The 26,526-nt window shown below is 43.6% G+C and overlaps 1 protein-coding gene across 2 annotated transcripts; it reads left to right on the plus strand.

Annotated features, from left to right (window-relative positions):
* The first annotated feature begins 282 nt into the window (after positions 1 to 282).
* Positions 283 to 12,956, plus strand: rragca (Ras-related GTP binding Ca). 2 transcript variants are annotated; one of them, XR_008835415.1, is made up of 8 exons: positions 283 to 516; positions 4,659 to 4,862; positions 5,783 to 5,982; positions 8,326 to 8,440; positions 9,524 to 9,666; positions 10,212 to 10,360; positions 11,122 to 12,531; positions 12,664 to 12,956. XR_008835415.1 is itself a non-coding variant. In XM_056443930.1 (7 exons), exons 1-7 carry the CDS (start codon positions 334 to 336, stop codon positions 11,274 to 11,276), a joined length of 1,149 nt encoding a protein of 382 aa, XP_056299905.1. In that variant the 5' UTR covers positions 283 to 333; the 3' UTR covers positions 11,277 to 12,956. The 2 variants fall into 2 exon arrangements, 1 of the variants encoding a protein (XP_056299905.1); XM_056443930.1 differs by having other exon boundaries at positions 11,122 to 12,956.
* Positions 12,957 to 26,526: the final 13,570 nt, after the last annotated feature.

Genomic DNA, 26,526 nt, shown 5'->3' on the forward strand with positions numbered 1-26,526 from the left:
GTGACAGCGACCAACCTCAGGAGAGTGACAGGAGTTGCAGACCAATCATCTCTTGCATATGAATTCAGATAACCAATCAGAATTAAGGGGTGGCAACAAAGGGGATAGTTTTTTTTTTTTTTTCACTGGAGAGGAAATCCGAAATGTGTGGGATCACACTCGGTGTTTTCAAGTAGCCCGAGCCTTTATTACACTATATTCATTGTGTGGCGACAGTTTGTGGTGCGTACCGACCGACCCGCAAACACGGCCGTTGGCGACCGACAAGTGCAAACGGGGGGGGTGGGGGAGAGAGAGGAAAAGAAGGGGGGACGCGACCGTCGTTAGGTCAAAATGTCGATTCAGTACGAGGTGGAACAGCTGGCGGACAGCTACGGGGTGGCGGACTCCTTCCCTAAAGATTTCGGTTACGGCGAAGAGGAGGCCGACATGGAGGACAGCCCGGCGCCGTCCGACAGCAAACCCAGAATCCTGCTCATGGGTTTGAGGAGAAGTGGGAAATCGTCCATCCAGAAGGTAGGGGGGAGACGTGTAAACTGTTAGCTGTTGAACTGTTAGCTGTTAGCTTCCCCCCGCCCCTGCTGCTTCACATTAGTAAACGGCACGTGAGCTTAAATATATAACGAGTCAGTTCAGCACGTCTGGCTTCACGTGAGGGGGAAGAGCCGGTGTTACGGTTCAACCTGAGTCCCTGTTAACTGGCGACCTTCGGTCGAATGCGTCTGTTGTTGTCGTAGTTACGGCAGATGTTGATAATAGCAGGAGAACACGCAGCTGTCCTGGCGAATGCCGTATTGTTCAATTCTACAATGCAATGAGAAAGCTTCTCGTGTCGTGTCTGGTCTGAACATAACGGAGGAGACGATGTAGAAGAGAAAGCGTCCAGCGACTTGAAGCGTCGCGTGTTGTTTATGGTTGAAACAGGAAGTTAGCAAACTGCCCTTCCTTTGAAATACATTTGGTCCAATAAATAAACACTTAATCAACATACAATTGGGAGTCTGTTTTGTGCAAACATGCATCACGTAGCATAACTCTGTAGAACAAAAACAACAAATATATAAGGATGTTACATTCGAACTCATGTCTTTGGGAGGAAAAAGGTTGATTGTCGGGGATTTTACCACTAGGCCAAAACCGACACGGTATACTCTGTTCGCACAATTAAATAACCTGCACTGCGGTCACTGGTCACCACGAAAGGCAGAAAACCACCAGATCAACTTGTGACCAAGCGCACTGCCGACCACCATGGAGCATGTTGACGTGAACGAAGGAGCACTCTGTTTCAAATCAAAACGTCTTTAAAGGGCTGCAAATTAATGAGGAAAATGTTTGTGTTGTTGTCATGAGGTAAACATACACAATGTGGACAATAAGGCCACAAATGTACCAACAGTCAATTTTCGGGATTCGAACTCATATCTACGGGTGGAAAATAATCAGCAGACAGCGACACTACCACTACGCCACGATTGGCATATCGAGTATGGACTTGGACTTGTACTTTTACAAACAAATAAATAAAAAACAGTCAACAGTCGCCCCTCAAGGCAGACGGCAACCAGATCAACTTGTGACCATAATGCTGCCGACTACCATGGAGTATGTTGACATGAACTCGAGCACTTAACCATATTCTCAAACCAATAAGTGGCTGTTCCAACCAGCCAAGAACACACAGAAGGCAAAACAGGTGAGTTCACTTGAGTTTGATATGGGAAATAAATAGTCACATTCCATTCATAGCATTACACGCTGTTTAGGGCTAGGGGAGGAGATGATTGAACCATTGATTCTCTGATTTCCCTTTTTCCTCCCTGTTGAAGGGGTTTTTTGGGGGTTTTTCCTGATCTGATTTATAGCCGACAGATAGTTTTTCACAGGGCGATACAAAATAAATTAATTTGGCATGTAATTGAATGTGACTATTTATTTCCCATATCAAACTCAAGTGAACTCACCTGTTTGCCTTCTGTGTGTTCTTGGCTGGTTGGAACAGCCACTTATTGGTTTGAGAATATGGTTAAGTGCTCCGGAGTTCATGTCAACATACTCCATGGTAGTCGGCAGCATTATGGTCACAAGTTGATCTGGTTGCCGTCTGCCTTGAGGGGCGACTGTTGACTGTTTTTTATTTATTTGTTTGTAAAAGTACAAGTCCAAGTCCATACTCGATATGCCAATCGTGGCGTAGTGGTAGTGTCGCTGTCTGCTGATTATTTTCCACCCGTAGATATGAGTTCGAATCCCGAAAATTGACTGTTGGTACATTTGTGGCCTTATTGTCCACATTGTGTATGTTTACCTCATGACAACAACACAAACATTTTCCTCATTAATTTGCAGCCCTTTAAAGACGTTTTGATTTGAAACAGAGTGCTCCTTCGTTCACGTCAACATGCTCCATGGTGGTCGGCAGTGCGCTTGGTCACAAGTTGATCTGGTGGTTTTCTGCCTTTCGTGGTGACCAGTGACCGCAGTGCAGGTTATTTAATTGTGCGAACAGAGTATACCGTGTCGATCTTGGCCTAGTGGTAAAATCCCCGACAATCAACCTTTTTTCCTCCTAAAGACATGAGTTCGAATCCCGTAACATCCTTATATATTTTTGTTGTTGTTGTACGACAGAGTTATGCTACGTGATGCATGTTTGCACAAAACAGACTCCCAATTGTATGTTGATTAAGTGTTTATTTATTTGACCAAATGTATTTCAAAGGAAGGGCAGTTTGCTAACTTCCTGTTTCAACCATAAACAACACGCGACGCTTCAAGTCGCTGGACGCTTTCTTCACATCTCCTCCGGTATGTTCAGACCAGACACGACACGAGAAGCTTTCTCATTGCATTGTAGAATTTAACAATACGGCATTCGCCAGGACAGCTGCGTGTTCTCCTGCTATTATCAACATCTGCCGTAACTACGACAACAGACGCATTCGACCGAAGGTCGCCAGTTAACAGGGACTCAGGTTGAACCGTAACACCGGCATTCAACGACCTGATCCCGCAGCCTCCAGTGTTGGCTGACGCCAGTGTAGCCACAGCGGTGGATCATTAACCAGGTGGACAGGTGACGCCCACGTGCATCCTCTGTGACACATGGACACGAAGGCACGTGACTGTTTGCTGAGCAACTTGTCGAACATTTTTGACAAATATATCTCAGTCCCACCGAGCTGTGAGGCACTGGGCGAGGACTGGCGTGTAGCTCGTCACGTGACTGCAACCTGACCACACCTACCCGGTGGCTGCAAGACTTGGTTTTAAATCGGTGCACCAGGAGAACTACCTCCAGTTTGGCCAACATGGTCTTTCAGATTGTTTTTAATTTAAAGTTGGATTATATAAAGATGAATGCATCTTCATATATATATATAATTATTACATTATTTCCCTCATATTTTGTTCGGACATGAGCAGCCATGATCTGTGTTTCAGGTGAGATGGTCCACACCTCTACAATAAACTGACAGCAGGGAAATCTGAGTTATATACTGGAATCATATTTGCATTTTTACTTTCATAACATAAAACGCAAACTCTTTTAAAGTGAGATTTTGAGACGATCCCTCGACAAGACATGCCTTCGTCACTATTGTTCTTTCGTGGAATAACTTCCAGAACAAAGGTGTAATTAATCAAGTGATCACAACCCCTTTGAGTTGTTGCCCACAGGTTAATCCCTCCCAGGTTAATCCCTCCTTGATAGCGGTTAACTTTGTGTCATACATCCTACGGCAAGGTTAGCTGTCTCGCTTATATTCTTCAAGTCTACACTTTCAGGAGGGCACTCTGGTTGAATAATAGATGAGATGCACGTTTTATTATTTATGTTCAAATTCAAGGGGGAAGTAGAATCACGCCTGATATCGCGTGACTTGCGGGGAGCCTGAAGGAATGAACGTAAATACTGTCAGATCTCTGTACAGAAGTGAACAGTTGCACCGTTTGCTATAATCCACACGCCGTCAAGTCTTAGATTAATATTCTCTTGTAAACCTCCAGTCTGGGCTGCAAAACGTGATTTGGCTTATTGCTGGTTCATTGGCCTTTGACCTCAGTGAACAACATATACTGACTCAAAATGGCAGTGGTGGAGAGAGCAACACATTGTCGACCCTTTTAACGGTATTCACTAAAGAGCATGATCAGACTTTAACTTCATGTCGCTGCTTGACTTCATGCTGCTGATGAATGCGTTTCATCAAAGTGCTGCATCAGAGTGAGTCTGCAATGGCGTGCCCTCTTCCCTCTCGATGTCTCTTTGCGTAAATCGCCACATCAGCCAAAATACGATCCTGCCGGGGTATTTGCTCCCATGAAACATTATTTTGACAGAAGCAGTTTAGCAAGATACAAACGTATTGCTGGACAATAATTTCCAATGCGTCACTTTCTGTGTAACTAATGACTAGTAAAGGAAACACCAAAAAGTCTGCATATAAAGTTATGTTCTATATTTATTTATTATTATTGCAAAACCATCAGAAGCATCCACCCAAGAGCACCAGGGATAGTTGGCAACCACATTTTGGAACAAATCTCACATTGGCAAATTCTGTAAATCAAACTTCAAAGTTCTTTGTTAAATTCCACACGGATTCAAGTCGTCTGCATTTATTGTACTTGAACATTTACACTTCTGATTTCAGGTGGTGTTCCACAAAATGTCTCCCAATGAGACTTTGTTCCTGGAGAGCACCAACAAGATCTACAAGGACGACATCTCCAGCAGCTCCTTTGTCAACTTCCAGATTTGGGACTTCCCGGGTCAGGTCGACTTCTTCGACCCCACCTTCGACTACGAGATGATCTTCAGAGGAACCGGCGCTTTGATATTTGTCATCGATGCTCAGGTGAGGAACCGACACAAAAGTCGCGACTGTTCCGTGGTTATAAACACTGGCGTGTTTTACCGGCTTGAAACGGTGTCACATGTTTACGCTCTAAATCTGACGATATTCTGAATAACTTTTGCAAATATTTTTCCTTTTTTAGCCAATAAAAAATGCACTCGTACAGAAAACAAATGTTTTTCTGTGCTGTAAGGTGAAGGTGAAGTTGAAGCCCTCGAGAATAAACTCTGTGACGGACAGCCAGGATACGAGACCATTACGAGCCATGTCTTTTACGCCAGTGATCTAAGTGCTTTTAAGGAGTAATCTCAGCCGCGATGTCTGCCACGGCGGGTCTAATGGCAGGGTTTGTTTGTACTAAGTGCATCAGGTTCAATTAGTTTCAGCAGTTGGTCACATGGTGATATATGAGGAGCCTTGTTTTTTGTTTCTTGAAGATAATGCAGCGGTCCATTTCCTCACACCTGGTCCAAAGCGGATCAGAGTGTACACCTCTAGGTGGCGTCCCTGTGACGCTTCTCTAGACGGCGTGTGTTGATTTTCTTGCCCGTATTTACTGAAGGGGATTAGCTGCACTTGCAATTAAGTATCGTATCACTGCCCTAAAATAATTAAAATACGCCATTTTCAAGGTTTATCCCAAGCAGAAGATAGTTTCTCTGAGATATTTCATTGGACATTTTGAGGTATCTAAAGATTTAAAGAAGCTTCATTGTGTTGTTCTCAAACGCTTGAACTCATCTGACAGTATAACCGAAATAACGGTGATTCATTTGACGGTGATTGTGTGCATTAATGTAGCCATAGAAGATAACTGTGGTCCATGTTTTGTCCGGTTTTGTACCCAGTTTCATAATTCACTTTCTGAAAAGCTGTGCAGATTGACTATGCGTATTAATGCGTCGCTCTCTTCCTCTTAGGATGATTATGTGGAGGCCCTGGGCAGGCTTCACCTCACTGTGTCCCGGGCCTACCGAGTCAATCCAGAGATCAACTTCGAGGTGTTCATCCACAAAGTGGACGGCCTCTCCGACGATCACAAGATCGAAACCCAGAGAGACATCCATCAGAGGGCCAACGACGACCTGGCAGACGCCAGCTTGGAAAAGCTGCATCTCAGGTAACATTTAAATATTTTACTTCTACATCTGTACAAGGCGGACGAATACCTCATGTATCACACACACACACGCACACACACACACAGTCGCACCTGTTTGTTGCTATCAGTTCTCATTGCTGCATGGCTGTAAAAGTCGTGTAAATAGGCCGTGTGTCTTTCTCCCTGTGACATCAGAGTACCATCAATATAAGACAATGATAACATTGTATGTAAGTGGGAGAGAACACCTGTAACACACAATGGCTCAATCCAATATAAAAATACACCAAAGCACATTTGGCATCAGGTGGTCTGACCTGCGTATTACTATTATTTTTTTTAAAATAGTGCCGTAAAAACACAAACTCTCCACAACAGAGAGTTGGATCAAAAAAACACAGTCCAAGGATTACTCTATGATTTGAATGCACGAACAATGTCATTGTTCTATGATAACCAAACATCTATCCAAAATCTCAAGTTTTCATCAGCGACGAAAAATGATCTTTTATCTTTGTGACGATTCATTTATCAGATTGTCCAGAGGGGTTTTAATGTTTTTTTAAATCTTAATAAATAGCAGCTTTTCTTCTCAACTCTTAAATCAGAATCGTCTTTATTGTCCATGTCTGTGTGCACGTGCATGGAGTTTGACTCCAGTTACACGTACCCTCTCGTTGTACACGCATGTAATATACAAATATCAAGGGAAATATGAAATGCATTACAGACGACAGAGTATCAACATTAACATTTAAAAAGTGTGTACAATATGAAAAAACAATGAATTGGTGACGTTGGTGGAGAAGGAAACGTATCCGGAACACCAAAATCAGAGATGCGTGGTTTTGTTTGGATGGTGTCACAAAAATGAAATCAACAACCAACCGTTGATGCCTAATTATTACCCACACATCAAAAGAAATCACACATTGTATTCAATGTTTAAAGCTGGACGTGCAGAGTAGATTTACCCAAACGTGATTAGAAAAGAGCTTTAACAGGTCGGAAACATAATCAGAAACATCAACGTGTTTTTAACCCTGTGGGGAATTTGTGTCTGTTTTATTTGCACGTTACAGAAGTGCCTAATTTCTAACTTCTTTAAAACAATTCATCCTAATCTTGTCGAAGTTATTTCTCTACTGTAGCTCATCCTATGATGTTTGTTTATTTGTAACTGGAGCTGCTGTATTCCACATTTTCATTCATCATCTGTTTGCAGCAATGCTCCGTGTTCCAACAACTTCGACAACAGCTTCCCCAACACATGGAGGCGTTAACAAGCAGCCAATCAGACGGCTGCATTCCACTTGGAGAAGCCGGGCTGCACTCGCAGCTTCAGGTGTTGCGCTTAGTAGTGCAACACCTGACTAGTGATTTAATCCTCGAGTTTTTTTAATCGGGATGATTCTACCACTATGTGAGACTGTGTGAAAGGTAACTTGTGTGTGACACCGTAGTTTAGGGGAGGAGCTTATTGGTTGATTGGTTGGTCGTGTGATTTCAGTCGTGTTGATGACGCAGAGCAGCTGATGTCCTGCAAACTTTGAGCGTTACTGTGAAATTCCCCTCTGACCTTCTAATGAAATTTCGATCTAAGTCCGACATATTTATTGTTGGGCTGAATTGATTAGTTGACTGAATGCTTTTTTTAATAGACAGGAAGTTAATTCATGACCGTATTGGAAAACGATTAAAGAAGTAATTTAAGTCCTTTCTTCAGAGTAAAACACTTTTTATTTGCTTGTTGCATTTGAGGATTTGTCGAGCATGGCGCTAAAATAATTGTAGATTACTTGATTCAGTAAATTCAGTAGTTCCAGCTTCTCAAATATGAGATTTTTCTGTCTTCTTTTTATCCGATTTGTCATAAATTCAATAATCAAAACGTTGTTTTCACTGTTTTTCTTTCTTCACGATTCAAAGGCAAAATTATTCGTCATTTTAATAGTACGTTAGATTAACCAATCGATTTTTTAAATATAATGATAATTCTTTTTTGCAGGCCCAATATATAGTGACGCTGAGAGGGCCTTTTTATTATTTTTATGGCTCTGCTTTGTGGCTCTCCGCTGCGTTCTTCCCTGTAATGCGCCTCCTTTATTTCTTTATCTCAGTAACAAAACTCTGTCATCATGCGTGTCGAGTTTGGCATATAATTTTTTTTTTTTTGTGTGTGCAAGCGTTTCGTTTTTGTTCCCGTCTTTTCACGCCTGAATCTGCTTTACTGATCTTTTCTACCATCCGGCGTCTCGTGATCTCGTCTGTATTTGTACCTGCTGTCACGTGAACTCAGACGTGTTCCCGACTAGAAACGGCTCGTTCACTTCCTGTTTTCTTTTTCTTTTTGTCTTTCAGCTTTTACTTGACGAGTATTTATGACCACTCCATCTTTGAGGCCTTCAGCAAAGTGGTGCAGAAGCTCATCCCTCAGCTCCCCACTCTGGAGAACCTCCTCAACATCTTCATTTCGGTAAGTAAACTTGGAGCAGCCGAGGCTTTGTAAATCAAGCTTCTTGTGACTTTGTCGTCGGCCGGCGTGATTAATGTGCGACAGCCTGCATTGTGTGAGTCACCGCGGTGGCGAGCGCCTCCTCCAACGCCCTTTCTAGGGGTTGATTGCGATGCTGGTCTGTGGATGCTGCACACATTCTCGATGATACATTTTAAATATTGTTGCTGTCGACGACGCCAGACAAGAAGCCCTGCCTCGCATGATGATTACAAAATATTTATTTGTATTTTTAAAGTTACATTTCAGATGTGCTGAAATTTACGAGCATTTAATTGAACTTTGCAGTTGCTTGCAAGGTTCAGCTTTGAAACGTTAGATTGATTTGGTTGTGTAAATGACTGTCATGACTGAATGATTAAAGTTACATTTAAAACATGAAGTAACTCTGTATTTTAAAACTCTGTTATATAAATACCATTCACTATCATGGTATCTGGAATTTAAATTATTGTACAATATGCATGTTAATTTAATTTTAGAAAAGCATTTATAGGTCAAATATGCACCAGCGGGGTCTAATTGAGCAAATAAAATAACAAATGATGCTACTTCATCACGATGATGCAAAATCAATAAAGAAACAACTTAACCTAAACACTGTACACCCTGAAATATTAAAGGGTACTACACAGTATAAACATATCTAGTGCTTAATCAATAAACTGTGCGTCAGAATAATAATCTGCAAATACTTTAGTTTCTATTATTATACTAATTAATTAGTTTTTTGTTTTTTTAAAATTTTGACTCAGATGTTGTTGACTTAGATTTTGTTACATTAACTTTTGCCTCAGAAAAATTGGATTTGACTATTGACTCACATTTTAATACAAAATGATGAATAAAGAAAAACCTGTTAGTTGGTGCTCTTGTAAAATATGTTGACCAGTTGCCAAATGAATAAGTTGCCTTCTGTCTAAATATGAAATGTTCAATGTGTGAACCATATCTAATAATTTCCTAATGCCTCTTTTTTTCCTTCCCCTTTTTGTCTCCTCATCCTTGTTTTCTCTTCCCCTCCGTCGTCTTCGCCAACGGCAGAACTCGGGGATCGAGAAGGCCTTTCTGTTTGACGTGGTCAGTAAGATCTACATCGCCACCGACAGCTCTCCTGTCGACATGCAGTCCTACGAACTGTGCTGTGATATGATCGACGTGGTCATCGACGTCTCCTGCATCTACGGGTGAGTTAGGCTTAGGGGGGGGTGGGGGGGGTTGTCTATAGATTAGCTTAATTAACACTCTCAGGATTCGTACGGTCATGGAAAACCTGGAAAAGTCATGGAATTTTAAAATGGTCGTTTCCAGGCCGGGAAAAGTCATGGAAAAAACTTAAATCATACATTTTGGAAAAGTCATGGAAATTTGTTATAATCACATGTTCATTTACGCTGAGTTTGAAAGAATTAATATGTTTTTTTTAAAAGAAAAACGCTCAAAATATAAGCCGGCATACGCTCTCAATACGCACAATGTTCTAAATTTGTCATGTTTTTACTGAGATTTCAGTTTGGTCATGGAAATTTGGTTTAAAGTCTTGGAAAAGTCATGGAAATCCACTGGTCAACATGTGTAAGAACCCTGACTATTGATTTACATATAAAATGCAAAAAGAAGATGCATTTCTTAATACTGTAGGTTATAGAGTTCACAACCTGCGTTTTCTGTGCATACTTTAATTGATGTGTTTATTTGCTCCATAATCCGTGTTTGTGTTTTGCCACGACAGTCTGAAGGAGGACGGCAGCGGCAGTGCCTACGACAAGGAGTCCATGGCCATCATCAAGCTCAACAACACCACGGTGCTCTACCTGAAGGAGGTCACCAAGTTCCTGGCGCTGGTCTGCATCCTGCGGGAGGAAAGCTTCGAGCGCAAAGGTGAGCCTCCGGTCCCCGAGCAGCTCGGTTGGCGTGATCGGGCCAACGCTGACGCGGCTTCCGAGTCGAGCGCGTTCATATTCTCTTCCACGTTGTTCGAGGATGAGAGCGAGTGTTTATCGGCATGGTTACATATGAAGTCTAAACACGGAAGGCTGAACAGTGGACAATGTTGCAAATCCATTAAAGGGAGGAAATTACACAATCTTATAATAATATTATTAAATCATAATGTTTTTGCCAGGAGGAAACTGATCTTAATCTGTTAAAGTGCCGGAGCTCCCGTTTGACTTTGTAAACGATGCTGCCTTTTGATGTTCTGTTTTTCATTTGACGGTGTGTGTCGAGGAGATGCTCAGCTTTGTGTTTGTTGTGTTTTTCTTCATGACTTGTTGATTTAAGGTGTTTTTGTTACAATGCAACAAGCTCAACATATCTATTGTGACACTAAAGTTAAATCGGCACCTTTCATTCTCCACATGAAGTAGAATCATCGGCTTTAAACATGTTTTGGATGTTTTGGATGTTTTGGATAGGTAATACACCGGGTTACGTTCCACTTAAAAAAAATTTAAAAAGTTTTATATTTTTTTTATGTAAAGGAAAATGTAATCTGTTGATGTTGAATGCGTACAAATAATAGCCAAACATGACGCCATATTGACACTGAAAATACACCAAATAATAATGTACGTTTTCTTTGTAACAATGCAAGACTCGTATAAGTCCTAACACAGTCTGTGTCTTGGTCGCCTCTGTAGGATTAATAGACTACAACTTCCACTGTTTCCGGAAGGCCATCCATGAAGTATTTGAGGTGGGCGTGTCCACCCAGCGGCGCTCTGGCTCCCAGGCGGTGGGCTCGCCGTGCACCAAGGCCGTCGCCCTGAACGGCACGCCGCGCAACACGGTCTGAACACTGATGCGACGTTTAAAAAAAGGAAAAAAAAGAAAAAAAAGATGGAGACTGGCCACAGAGAAGAGAGACGACTTAACTGGGGGCTCACGCCAACCTCAATCCCTTTGCCCCCCCCCCCAGCAACCACAGTACTGTGAGACGGTGACACGGCACTGGAGCGCCGCGGGGTCCGGCCTCTCGAGCTCCGACGGAAAGGGAAATTCAAGCGGTGCCGTGCATTTCGGTGAATGCACGGCACCGTGTTGGCCGCAAGGAAGTCAAAGAGCGTCACGCTGCACCCGCACAGGGAAAGGTCCGGCAACCCTTTTCCGAACGCGGCCAAAAGGCCGCGATGATAAGCTGCTCGTCCCTCTTTACCGACGATGTGAGGAGGGCAAACAAACCCGCGTCGCCGCCTCTCGCTCACGGACGACCGCTGCGGTCGGTCTGCAGGAGGCCGTCTCGCGAGGAACCCACCCCGACCGCTCCTGTGCCGACTGAGAACTCAAACGAAGGTGGGCGTGAACTTCTCGTCCCCGACGTGTTCAGAGACGGCCTTATGTCGACGGACTCTCGGCACCACTCGCCTCGCGCTCCCTGAATGCTGCCCAAAACTCGCTTTTTGGTTTCACTCGTGAAGTTTCGTGAGCAGACTGAAAAGGGATTGTGTTGTCCCCCGAACTTGGTCTTGTGTGTGTGTGTGTGTGTGGGTGAACGTGTGTGTGTGTGCGTGTGTGTGTGTCAAGGAAAGGTTTTAATTGGATCCCATTCTCGGACCGTTACAGAAAGAGTTGATGTCCTCCTCCTCAATAACCGAAGCTCAGCGTAATTAAACTCTTTGCAGTCAGTGAAAGTAACTTCACTGTGAATTACACTTTTTTATTAAGTTTGTGATGGTTTTGTAAGAAACACATATTTGGTCGGCGATTTGGAAACTCGTCTTTGCAAAAGCACCGCCGAGATGATTGAGGAGCTCCGTCGACGCGATGAGAACTCGTCACGATGTTCGTCGCCATCTGAGAAGGACAAGAATTCGGATGAGACGCCGGACTGGGGACCTCCACATCGTCCGTCTGAGACATTTTGGGATGACGATGCTATGAAACGTGCATGTCTTTCCCCACCTACAGTTTCAGTCCTGCTCAAAACGACTAACCCATGTTGTGTATTTAGTTTGGCTCTGTTCGGCCGGATCCTCCAGAACAAAATGTACCCATTCCAAGCATGCCTCCGTGGACGCGTTGTCAACCTTTACACTGCTCGTTGTTCAAAGGTGAGAAAGTGAAGCTAACCAAGACAATTGAGAGCATACATATATATACAAGGAGGGAAGAAGACCAAATTTATTTTACTTTTGCCATTACAATGAGATGCAATATGTTCATGCCTGTGTGTTTTATTTCAGGGGTGAGATGTGGGAACTCTGGCTGCTCCTAAAGAACAGGAACCCGACTCGCGAAAAAGCCGCAGTGACGAGTTTTCTTTATACGTTTGCTGAGTAAAACGCGAAACGTTGGGGATTTTACTCGGCAAATATATTTTTGTAACTCTGTGACTTTGCTCCTTGAAAACCGGCTCGAGCTGTTCTCAACCCGGTCATTGTCAGTGAGCAGAAAATAAACACTTTGCACATCAGAACTGTGATGGATGATTGATTTTCATGTTTTGTGATGTGACATAAATGAGAATTTAAATTTTTGTTTGCTGTCTGACTGATCCCTGGATTGATTTCCTAAAACGTCTCCTAAACAATCTTGTACTGTTTAAAAAAATGAAGAGGCGACTAATTAATTCTCCTTCACGTCCCTGAATCTAGTGCAAACACAAGATGGCGCTGTAGGATTACTCGGTTGTTCCCCCCAGTTCTGTGAGTTCTCTTTCCAAGCCCAGTAACTTTTCATTTACAGTGAGCGTGCAGCACTGAGCTTGTGTAGGTTTCCTATCTGTTAAAAGTCTGAACAACTTTAGCTGAAATGCTCAAAATATTAAATACACAATCTAATTGTCTGTTTTCTTGAGGTGGCTAATGGTCTCCTGGCATATGAGTGAGAGGGGAGAGGGGCAGAAAACATCTTTCTGTTTTCGTGGGTATAAAAACAACTCTCTGAATAGCTTCAGCATGCAAGTTATTCACCAGTTAAGTTAAATAAGCCTCACAGCTACTGTCACGAGCCATTATGTGGGGAGCAGGCGAGACAGCTAAACACCACTTCCACACAATTTAAATGCAATAAAACACTGGCAGCTATTTTATCCACTTCATTAAGCCAGTAATTTCTTATAAAAATCTCCCGCATTAATCCCGGCCATGGTTTCCCTGCGGTTCCTTAAGCTCTCCTCCAACCTTAGCCGCCTTGCTTTGATGCTTACTCAAATAGGCGCTAATTTGAGATAAATTATGCATCCGCATGTAGACTTCCCATGCCAAGGAATATAAAGTGTGACACTCTGAAAGATGGTGAATTAAAGCAAAGTGTGATATCTGGACGGCCTAATGGCAGATAGGTTAGACCTGTCAGCCTGATGGTTTGTTGATCTGCGAGTCCCTCCACGTTCGGGGCAGGGGAGAGGTCGTGTTTATGATGTTTTGAAGGTCATTTGGACAGGATGGATATAGGGCCGATGCACTGGGCCTTTAATGCACTTTACTCCACTCACATCTTAATTGTCCTTTTAATGTTGATGAAGTGAGAGAAGTGTTGTGGTTTCAACTCGGGGAAAGTCAACTGTTTGAGCAGCAGAAGTAAAAGAACAGATACAAACATTTTGTATATATATATATATATATATACACACACATTTATATATATATATAACAATACATATACACGTATACATATATATATATAAAAAATACATTTATAGAAAAATATTAATATATATAAATAAATATATATATATATAAATATATATATATATATAAATAATAGATGTTCATAGTTACGTCGTATTCTGTTTGCCAGAGCAGCAGATTCTACAATATATAAATGAAGTATAACAAATGCCAAATAGTATACAGCAACATGTATACTAACTATAAAGTGTATTGAGACAAAAAAATCCCTGAAGTTGCAATTAAAAGTTAATCAGCATTGACACTTTGTTTTGAGCAGTACTGGTCTAAAGCACCAGCAAAATAAAAAAAGTGTGCAAAAGTGTGTGTTTTATAGATTGTGTTCATTCTTAATGACACACGTTTACTTAATGGCCACGACAATCTCACATAAACAACCCTCAGCAATAACAAGAACATCAAATAGGAGAAATCATAACCCCAATACAAACTACATCCACGAGCACCTGGATCCAACCACACAGTGACGTCATCCCCTCTCTAGATGGCGCTGTTGTCTGCTGGTTCGCCGGCTGGTCCCTCTCTCTCCTCCCTCGGCCTTTCTGCTCCACGGTGCGGGCAACATGGAGATCAGCATCACCATACAGCTAGAAAGGGATGGAGAAGTTGAAGGAGAGAGAGAGAGATTGAGAGACTGAGAGAGAGAGAGAGAGAGAGAGAGAGAGCGAGAGCTGCATGATCTACAACTGTAATTTGGCAGCGTAGCAGCTGCTGAAATTGCTTTGCTTTATCAAAGCCCCCCCCCCCATCAAAGCCCACCCCCCCCAAGACGGAAGCTTAACCAATAATGAAATGAAGCCAGCAGAACATATACTTTTTGCCTGTGATGTCACGCTCACTTCCGGTCGCCGGCCCGCCCTTCGCCTTGGATGTCTTAGTATCATTACAACAATGATATTGCCCATTATACGTTGTTAATAAAAAAAATAATTAAAAAAACTCAGTCAGCCGCGTACTATCTCCCATCTTTACATTTTATTAGCCGTGCTTATGAGAGACGAGGGGAAAATGATGAGACTAAGTGAGACGTCTCGGATAGGTGACGGATGTAATACAGGCTTCATTTGTTATATTGTAAGGTGATGCAGCTTCAGAGAGTAATTATGAGGCACGGCCGTGGCTCCCAGCAGCCTGTCTCTATAGCAAGTACATGTGTTTGATGCTTCTTCTGCCACTTCTGGACCAAATGAGGCAGTTTTGAGGTTCCAGGTAGTAATAAAAAGACATAATGCATCGATAACGCATTTTGATTATAAGTCTTTGGATGTGATATTTACAAAGTAACTTTTTCAGAATATCCCCAAGAGATATGGGTTGTAACTTTTGTAATAGTCACAAAAACGGTTTAGTTTTGGCAGTTTTCTTTAGAGGTAGGAATGTAAATACACATTATGTGCCAAACCTCTTTGAGTTTCAAAGTTATTTAAAAAAAATTATTATAAGGGCACACATTTCTATTATCTCCTCTTAAAAATGGCTTTTTGTTCCTCCCCAACAGATTGTGCTAATGAATTAAAGTCTGTTCGAGTTGATGGGATTAGTTGGTTGACGGAAAAGTAACCGTAAACTATACTGATGAATCATTGAAGTATTTTCAATCATAAATGCCACACATTCCGTTGTTCCAGGAAAAATGATCAATCGTTTGATTTTGAAAAAATGTGTTCGGTTATCGACAGTGAAAGTAACTCAGAGTTGCAGCTCTAAATGTTGATTCATTTGCCACGTTTACATACCTGTGTTGGAAAACGACAGAGTTTAAAAGCAGTGGATATCAAACAATCATTCTTGTTGCCATTCAGCTGATAGACAAAGAAACAAATAAACAAACAAACACACAGCAACTACACGGCCATGCTTCTGTTGCAATTGAAACCCAACCCGCCTTTAGTTGTCCTCCTTTTAATTCCCACCTTTTACAGTTGACCGAGCTACCTGACTCCTCTTAATCCGAAGAGGAGGAGCTGCAGAGGAGAACCGGGGGGGGGGGGGGGGGGGCGGAACGATAACGAAAGTGGGAGTTAGAGGAAGGGACAGGCGTCTCCTGCGTTTTCTCGGGCCAGGCAGCAGAGCGTGGAGCCGAGGGGCCAGCGGGCCAGCAGCCAGCTAATGGGGACCAGCAGTGAGCAGGGGCCGGGGCCGGCCAAAGGAGCAGCGACAGATGCCATTATCTCAGGCTCATGTAGATACAATGGAGCTGGCCGGCTCAGCCCCCCCCCTGACACTGACAGACGTGCACGGCTGTGTTGGGCCTGTGTGGCCTAAGAGAGGGAACATGTGTGTGTGTGTGTGTGTGTGAGGTTAATGGAACACGATAGAGGAGAAGTGGATTATCGTGGACACTGTACGATTCCTCGGTTACACTTGTCTGAGCTCCTCTGGGCCCCCGTGCAATTGGTGGGGGAGGGGGGGGGGTATTTTTGAGACCAGCCTACGTGACCCTGTCTCGTTACAGCCAGACGGGCGGATCAGTCGGCCGTCACTTGCTCGGGATTCGGAGGCGTCGTGAAATCTGCTCGCTTTGACCTTAAGATATGCCGCGTTCAAGGATGTTCTGGTCATTCGGAGAAGCACGCGCGTGTCAAGGGTGGGGTTTTCTGGAGGAGGGGGGGAGGTGTGAGGGTGGGGGGGATATGGCGATGCGTTTAGCAGGATTGGCAAAGCCAGAGAAGGGCTGTTAAGCAGCAGTTCTTTTGGGGGGGGGGGGGGGGGTAAGGGATAATAAATGTGAGCTTTAGCCAGTGTGGTGCGGTGACACGGGACAGCGGTATTGACTGTGTGTTGGCGCGCGCTGACAGTGGAGTGTCAGCCCCTGCAGTCATTTGCCAGACTGAGCGAATGCAGGGATCAGAGTTTTACGAGCTTAGAGAACCAGAGAGAGAGAGAGAGAGAGAGAGAGAGAGAGAGAGGACAAAAGAAAGTGAGAAAGAGGAATGGCGAGGGGGTGATACTAAAATAAAGGAGAGGGCAAAGACTGGCAGTCTTACAAATGCTTGAGTATACACATAACACACAGACACACATGCACACACACGCACACGCACACACACACACACACACACACACACACACACACACACACACACACACACACACACACACACACACACACAGTGTGCTGTGGATGCCCCGCTGAGTGTCTGACACTGATGCTGCCAGACTAATCAGGGTATCTCTTTCGAACAACCAGTTCTCTCTCTCTCTCTCTCTCTCTCTCTCTCTCTCACTCACTTGCTCATTAGTGTTCGAGAACAAACCAGACAGTTGTGACGTCACGGTGACGAGGCTCGAGTGTAAAGCTTATAAGTGTAAGGCGCTCGAAACAGGTCACTGTCCTACTTCGAATGACACAAGTAGCTCTATATATTTGTTAAAATATTTGTCTTGGTGGCGGTGAAGAATTCCGCTTTCTTTCTTAGACTAAGCCTAATGAGCTTTACTTTTACAAAAACACACAGTGCTTCAATACGCATTTTAAAGATTGACCAAAAAATAAAAGGAGGCTTGTAAAATCCTCATTTAGAGAGGTTGTCTGTCACAGAGGACAGTCCAATGGCGTTAATTGGACATGTGCACATTTAAATAAAGATTTCCTTCATTACTCTATGCCAGTTTTGGAGGCAGGCCTGTAGTTTGCTGCCAACACCATGCAGCACAATAAAAGATTCAGAAAGAACCTTTTTAAAACTGGAGGGAAAATGAATGATTATTCAAGAGTTGAAGGTAATGGATAAATAGTCGAGAGGACGATGAGGAAACTGAATTGAAATTGAATTGAAAGGATTCTTTAATTTCATGAGTAGAAGAGGGGTCAACAACTGAGTCAATAACAATGAAAAGGAGACGGTTCTTCAGAAGGAAATTCATGAAGTGAACCTCTCCGTAACCAGTTTATGATTTTTCCGCAATAAGTCCTTTACAACACTGTAGGTCACGCAGACTCTATTAGCCTTTCTATTGGTGTTTGGCTTTGTTTTAATGTCTTCGCTTTACAGCCTAGACATGTCCTTTAGCATTCAGTTTTATTTTTCTTGATTTGTTGTTCCTAAAGGGAGCAACTGCAGCACAAATAATACTGAAGGTGCTGCTATTAAAACAATAAACAGGCGCCATGGTGTTGAACGGAGGGGAATAGTGTTGTAATGGCTAAAAGGCCTCTGAGAAGCTTTGTCACAAGTGGACTTAAAGATGATGGAGTGGACTGATGCTTAGAGACTGAGGGCAATTGTAATGCAACAGGACATTAGAGACAAGGATCCCCAGGTCCCAGAACCATAAAAGAAAAGATTTGTGTTTCAGATGTAACACATCCAGTAAAACGGATACAATTAGGGGAGATGCACTGGACATCTGTGTATAAGTACTCAGATCCTTTAAGCCAGGGGTCCCCAACCCCCGGGCCACGGCTTGGTTGGAACCGGGCCGCGAAAAAAAAGTGAATAAAAAAAGTTGTAATTTTTTTTTTAATCAGTCGGAAAAATATATTATTTTGAAAAAGGACCGGATCCACCCGTGTGTACGTCTGAGCCGCGTTCAGGAGTCTTACAGTTCGGGTTTATCGCTGCAGGCGAGTCTCACGCGCCGAACCCTCTGCTGGCGGCACATTGACAAAGAATCTTCAAACATATTCAACCTGCTCAATGAATTCTGTCACTTCAGGGAAATGACAACTGTTTTCAAGTTGGCCGATAAAGTCGCTGCTGTGTCGGCGAGTGAACAGCGGAATATTCTACATGTTTCAGACGTTGACCGGATGGAAGAGGCTTTTAAAAGAGTTTGAGCGGTACTCCAACCACAAAAGACCCGACTGCAAAAGAATAGACCTGCAACCCATTTGTAAACAAACCCACCCGGTGAATCGAGCCCGTCCGAGCTAGAAAAAAAGTTGTTCGAGATGCAAATGACGGTGGCCTTAAGGGACATTTCACACAACTCTGCCGGTGTTCTAATGACAGCGACCAGAACTCGGTTAGGAGCAGCGGACCAAACACACGTCTGTGTCGCCGTCTCCATTAGCGGCTCGTTGCAGGTAAACAAGCGCACGGCTCACACTAATTCGGCGTAATGATGAGTTGTAGTTTTGGCACTTTATGCCCTTCGTATAATTGTATGACGTCATATTTATTACGTCATTTATATTGCCGGTCCGTGAAAATAATTTCTGACACGGAACCGGTCCGTGGCTCAAAAAAGGTTGGGGACCGCTGCTTTAAGCAACAGTAGAAACACAAAATGTCAAATTCCAAGTACTCATTATGCAAAAATGTGGCCACTGCGACACATTAATAAGCATGTAGCAATTTACTGTTGTAGTTGTATGAAGTGGCACTTGTTTAAACTACTTTAAATAAATATATATGCTCATAGTTGTCGTGATTAAGTCAAGTGGGTCACAAACTAGGGGGCAGGTTCCTTCAAAGGGTCACAAGATAAATCGAAGGGGTGACAAGTTATTATTTATTTTTAAAATTTGTTGTCGTCTTTGATTTTGTGGGAGAATATTGGATACGTTTACACTTTAGTTTAGCTCAAAGCATGGTGAATGTGTTGAGTTACAATACGCACTTTGTTAAGGTCAAGTTGGGGTTTAAAATAACCAAATTTGACTGTGAAACACAACAACTGTAAGTGTTAGAAATGTAGTGGAGTAGAAGGATAAAGTAGCAGGAAGATGATGGACATACTCAAGTAAAGTACCTCAACATTGTTAGTTAGTTAATTGACAGGGATACTAAAAAGAAAGAAAGTTTACCTTGGAGGTGACGGACACAGTTCGACTGAAGAGGAGTCACTCTTGTGGACGTGAAAGGTCGGAGACCGTGTTTGTCTCCGGGTGATCTGTGAACTTACGCCTGGACACTTTCTTGTTTCCCTCGAAAACTTTGGAAAACTTGGGTGTAATTTCTCTCTTTCTCTTCACCCTCCCTGCATCTTTCCTTCCTTCGGTGCCTCCTCCTTCTCCCCCTCTCAATCTTGCGGTCATGCTAATGACCCATGCTGTCCGCCCTGGCAGTTTCCCATAACACAATTTATCAGCACCGAACAGGAGTATGGGCATTTCTAAAACTCTGCCACAGACAAGCACACACACACACACACACACACGCACACGCACACACCTGCATGCATACACCCTGTTACTATTCAGGAGACTTGCGGGGAACCTGTGCTCAGGTCCAGATTGAAAATGTGATGTGTGCTAATGCATTCAGAACAGAGGTGAGGCCGGTCCTCTCCTTTTCTGTAAGCCAACAGTGGGAACACCAGCCCCAGTATGGTAAGTTAGAAAGCCCAGCCCATTACAGTGGCTGAGTAATGAGAACCATGGAGCTCCAAGTCATTCCCACACACACACACACACACACACACACACACAGGCTGGTCTGTGGGAGTGTGTGAAGCAGCGTAAGACTCCAGCAGAGTCCTACCAGCGCGATGCTCTCCTGATGCTGATGCTGTGTGAAGTGCAGAGCTGTTCGACACAGACTCCAGCTGCTGCTGCCCTGTATTCAAATGGCACCACAAGACATCAGCACGCCGTCTCTTGGTTCTTATTAGACTCAGCCTCTCACTCTTTTCGTCTTCGTCTTTTTTTCCTTCTTCCCAAAAGTCTCTCACAACTCTCTGCACCCGCGGCATCCCGCTCACACGTTGCTTCCCTCTTCTTCCTGTCTTGTGCGCGGACCTCTTGTGACGGTCGGGCGTCAATTTGTGGAGGAATAAAAGAAGATGCATGTGGAGAGATGTTTATAAGTATTCATTTATTTGCGGACAGCTGAGAATTTAAGTGCTTTTATTTCCCAGATACTTCTACTTGAAATGATCTGAATGGGATCAGCCAGTGTGTGTACATATGCTCATGCATGCATAGTATGTTATATTGCGTATTTATGTGTAAGTGAGAGAGTCCATCTCTTGCACCTGCATACATGACACACAATGACTGGGCTATAATAAAGCACGATGCATTTGGCTCACGTGCAGTTGTTCATAATCTAAAGGTCAGAAAGAACAAGGTTCCTGATATAGATGTTATGTAAATGTAATAATGAGGTAGGCTACCCTTTATAGTCACACACATAGAACAACAAATAAAAAGTGAGGTTGTTTGCATCCAGAGTTTTACATTTGTGAACTAGTATGTATTAGAAAACATATTTGTTGACAATCCAATAGCCTTTATTCTGCACTAAATGAACAAAACACTCATAATAAATTAATCTCTGCCTACATTATGTGTTGACTCTGTCAGTGGCAAATGTAACACCCTGTTCTGTCTCTCCCCCGTGTCTCTTGATTGCTCATTCCCTTCACCTGCCCTCATCCACTCCGGTCTCTTGATTGCTCATTCCCTTCACCTGCCCTCAGCCTCCGGTCTCTTGATTGCTCATTCCCTTCACCTGCCCTCATCCACTCCGGTCTCTTGATTGCTCATTCCCTTCACCTGCCCTCATCCACTCCGGTCTCTTGATTGCTCATTCCCTTCACCTGCCCTCAGCCTCCGGTCTCTTGATTGCTCATTCCCTTCACCTGCCCTCATCCACTCCGGTCTCTTGATTGCTCATTCCCTTCACCTGCCCTCATCCACTCCGGTCTCTTGATTGCTCATTCCTTCACCTGCCCTCAGCCTCCGGTCTCTTGATTGCTCATTCCCTTCACCTGCCCTCATCCACTCCGGTCTCTTGATTGCTCATTCCCTTCACCTGCCCTCAGCCACTCCTCTGCCTGCCTGATTACTCATGCCCTACACCTGTGGTTTCCCCCGTTATATACTCCCATTCTTTCCCTTGTCCCCTGCCAGATTGTTGTTGATACCTGTCTTTGTTACCTGTTGTACATTCCCCATGTTGATCTCTTGTGTGACTTTGCCTTCTAGACTCAGGTCCTTAAAAACAAAAAAGTCCTCAGTAAAAAATGTTTTGGTTCACCTTTACCTGGACTCCTACTTGTTTCTTCTGCACTTGAGCTTTTCCCCCACCCCGTGACAGTTAAGACTAGTTGGTTGTCTTGTTGAAGGCTAATTTAACTATTAATAATATAGTGTAAGTGCTGTTTTTAATAATTATAGTAATGATAGTATAGCTATGTTTATTTTTAGGTTAAGCTCTAGGTTTCCCGTAATCCAGGTGTAATTCTGAATGGTTGTTTATAGACTGTCGATCTGCATTGCCCAATGTGAGCTGGAAAGTGTCTCGCCACTCCTGCACAGGATGAGCGGGTATTGGGAAAAAAAAGATGAATGGATGCATGGATTTGTTTATTGTGGTGCAATTAAAAAACGAGGCTGCTTTAGTTAGGATTAAAACAACTGTCCCTAAATTGAAAATAATGTGAGGTTCCCGTTCCTTGATCACATCGTCTGTGATATTGCGTGTGTGGGAACTCACTGTGTGTCTGCTGGTGTCGGCTTGGTGATGCTTACGATGTGCTGCCCAAATGATTTTATAATGACAGAAGTGCTGAGCGAAAGCTCTGCTGTCACTGGCTGTGCCTGTAATAGTGCCGCTGTAATGACTTTAATGAAGCAACAATAAGAGGAACGCTTGAAATGTCTTCTGAGGTAAAAAAAAACAAAAACAGACTGATATTCTGGCCATCTCTGGCTCATAGCCATATCTAATTTAAATGACATGGGCCACCAGGACCACTAGTGCATGCTAACGGTGCAGTTCCATGGACCTGCAGTTTCCACAGAGCAGTGACTGTGTGTATTCTAGACCCTGCTGCAGCCGGCTTTCCTCTCTCTTGTCACTCTGGCTCTCCTTCCTGTCTCCATAACTATCTTTTCTCAGACTCATATGCATGTGGATGTTTGAGCTCAAGTGCACCTAAATTAAACACACACACACACACGCACGTACACACACACCACACACGTACATACACACACGTACACACGCACACACAAACACACACACGTATGTACGTACACACACACATGCACGCACACACACATACACACACACACACATTTGTACACACACACGCACACGTATGCAAGTACACACATGCGCACACACAGCAGGAGTGGGGCCTGCAGCTCCCGGGGGTTTTGCGGGTTGGATTCACACCGACGCTTTCTCTGACTGCACTATTGTTATTTAAATGTGGGAGGGCGATCAGCAGCACGCATTAATGGCATCCTCAGCACCGTGGAGTAAGCACAAGACACACACACACGCGCGCGCACACAAAAGCGTACCCGCTCACAGACATCCACGTATGCACATGCAGACACACACTTTCACGCAAGCCTTGTGGATGCACCTTGAGGGCCACATGAATAACAAATACCTCTGCCATCTGCACTAGCACGGAGTCTTTCCAGCCATTTCGGCACATTAGTCAGCAGTCTTTTGACTCGGCTCTCCACGCACCGCTTGGCGTGTTAGCGACGCTCTCCTCGGATGCGATACACTCCGTTTAAGGGTGCACTTTGAAGAGAAGTTTGTTTTCTCAGATTAAACTTTATGTTGCTGCCGCTCTGACCTTGTCCTCTTGAGTCTGATATAGTGGGAGGTGCTTGAGTCGTTTGCTGCGGCGATGTTTTGTTCTGTCAAAGCCAATCAGAGCTTAGTTGGAATACCTGTGGTGATGGTATCGTTTTAAACTGGTGAAGACCTCCTCCACTTTCCCGACACTGCCAGACCAAATGGGATAAGACAGGCATTAAGACAGGCCATTAACACTTGATCCTTACCTGCTTTCTTTCTCCTGAGAAAAACACGGCTACTACAGTTGGACACGTTGCCTTTCAATCCCACTGGAATCTTCTAGTTTTTTATTTAGTCAGATGTAATTCACGAACAAAAACAAAGGTGTGTATTGTTGCTCGGTGTCTATTGAAGCCAACTTGCCTTTGGATTTGGGTGGAAGTCACTAAGTGATGCTTATATTGCAACACAAGCAGTCAACAACATCAACACAACAAATTCAAAATTCATTAATTTGAGGCAAAGCACAATTAAAAAGCACATAAGCATCGACATTTTAGTTTGAGAAGTCATATTTTGTACACATTTTTACAATGATGATGGGAATTAGAATATATATTTTTTCTAAGCCTGCATATTTGCAGATTATTTATGTGTCTGTTCTGCAATGCAATCAAATATGTGGATAGACGTACCTATAGTTGTTTTCAGAAAAGTACGATTTTATACTTTTCTCATCTCTCCTTGATTTGGTTTCTTAGTTGATGATAACATCACTTTAAATATGTGTAAATGTTAAACATCTTTTAACCCCGATTGGACAAATGCCATGTCTTCAGCTTCCATATAATAGTGTTTTCTTCTTTCCTTCAAAGAGAAGTAAACAACAAAACACTTCTTGGTAGAGAGAAAGATAATGCAACTCACGGTCATCTTCGAAATATACATATTAAATGGACTCTTTACCGGAATTGATATCACAACTATTCATCACTTTCAGTTTCCAGCCTGTGTGCCTCTCATTTCTGTGTAATTAAACACTGTTAATTAGCTCCTCAAACTAATTCATTTCCTACAACGCAACGGTTTTTAACTTCAATTTATCAAAGACAAAGAATCAATTATATTAAATAGTAGAGAAAAAAAAAGGCAATCTCATTGGGAAAAAAAAGCCACGTCATGTGAAAGAGGTAGTGTGTGTGTGTGTGTGTGCGCTCATAACAACCACTTGGGTCCGGCTATGTTGGGGTGTTTGGGTTGCATCGGTATGTTTTGTGTTTTGTGTGCGCGGGAGTGCATTTGTGTGAGTCTCTGTGTGTGTCGCAGAGTGTTGTCAGAACTGATCCTATTTTCATTACTCACTGGCTCAAAGAAGGAGGTGAGGCCCTGGCTTGCAGCGGTGATAAATGCATTACCCCAATAAACCCTGTCTCCACTGAGGTGCTGAATGCTGACACACACACACACACACACATAAATACAACACAAACACACACACACACACATTGAGGAAGGGAGAGAAAGGATGTAGGTGACAGAAAGAGGGAGGGGGGAGAGAGAGAGAGAGAGAGGGGGGGGGGGACATGGATAGATGAAGGGAGTAAAGAGACAATCAGATGGGATGAGAAAGACAGTGACAGGTAAGAGGAGATGAGAAAGAGGAGATGGAGAAAGAGAGTGGAAAAAAAACAAACAAGAGATGGGAAGACAGGGAAATGTGAAAAAGGGAAAAGTGACAGGTGCCGAGGAAAAGAGAGCGACAGGAAAGAGAGGAGACTCAAGGAAAGAGGCAGCCAGGGAGGTGGGAGGAGGTGGCGGTGGGTGCACCGAGACAGAAGGTTAGGGGTAGAGGGGTGCTAATGGCTGTATGCAGAGCAGGACATGGGGCATGCAGGGGGTTTTGAGGGCAGAGGGGTTAGGTGTGTGTGTGTGTGTGTGTGGATAGAGAGAGGTATAGATGCAGTGATAGTGGGAGTGGGGAGGTAAAGGATCAGTGGTGTCCAGCTGGCCTCTTCTTCGGCCGCTCATTAGAGCAGGACTGTCGCCACTCGCCAACCGTAATCCCGGAGTCGGCAGCAGAGAAGATGTATGTAGTCGGTGTTGTAGACGGTACACCGGATATCATTCATATGTGTGTATGCTTGTGAGGTGGGAGTAAGGGAGTGAATGTGTGTATCGAAGAGAGTGTGACCGTGGCTGCAAAAAACACACGTGTGCATGTGTTATTTAATGCACGTGTCCTATTGTGTGTGTTAATCAGCAGGTATGTGATAAGAGGTGCATGAGAGACACTCTGTGTGTCTGTGTTCACGCATACACACGCGTGTGACTGGAAATGCTTGTGTGGGCATATCATATGATTAATCTCTTTATTTATTCTATAAATACAGTACGGTGAAATGGGTGCGCGTTTCGGTTGAATGCACAGGACTGTGTGTGTGTGTGTGTGTAATGATGTCACTGTGTGTGTATGTTAGCGTACATCGCATGGCAATATTTAGATGTGGGCCTGTGTGCAAGCAGTGTGTTTTCTTGAATATATTTGAATGTGTGTGTGTTTGCACCCTAACTCCTAATCACCATCTCTCTCTCTCTCTCTCTCTCTCTCATATTCTCTCTCTTCTTTCCCTCCCAGCCCCACCACCTTTGGTAATGAGGTGAAGGTGGATCAGAACCCTTAGCAGAGTGGTCTGGGCCCCGCTCTCAGTCGCCCTACATGCGGGTCAGGCCTCCCTCATTAGCCGCCATCACAGTGACATCACAGGCGGAAGCTCCGGTGTGCAAATTGAAAACACCAAGTTCACCCAAATCAAATCAAGAACCTTAGTAAAAACCTGGCCAGTCTTGAAAAAAGAGCTTTAAAAAGAAAGAAAGATAGGAGAGAAAAAAAGACTTTCATATCTTTTTTTATTTTTTTAGGGGATGGGGATGGGGGGTTCTTGAGGAATTAGAGGAGTTTTGACATGGTGTATTGGGAGAG

Source organism: Pseudoliparis swirei, chromosome 22, assembly GCF_029220125.1.
Source record: "Pseudoliparis swirei isolate HS2019 ecotype Mariana Trench chromosome 22, NWPU_hadal_v1, whole genome shotgun sequence".
Taxonomy (NCBI): Eukaryota; Metazoa; Chordata; class Actinopteri; order Perciformes; family Liparidae; genus Pseudoliparis; species Pseudoliparis swirei.

What these genes read in the sequence shown, in the direction of transcription:
- rragca (XM_056443930.1), top strand. Translation starts at nt 334, where the DNA reads ATGTCGATTCAGTACGAGGTGGAACAGCTGGCGGACAGCTACGGGGTG. An exon ending in TCCTCAACATCTTCATTTCG is followed by an intron (nt 8,441 to 9,523) that starts GTAAGTAAACTT and finishes CGCCAACGGCAG; the next exon opens with AACTCGGGGATCGAGAAGGC. An exon ending in GGAAAGCTTCGAGCGCAAAG is followed by an intron (nt 10,361 to 11,121) that starts GTGAGCCTCCGG and finishes TCGCCTCTGTAG; the next exon opens with GATTAATAGACTACAACTTC.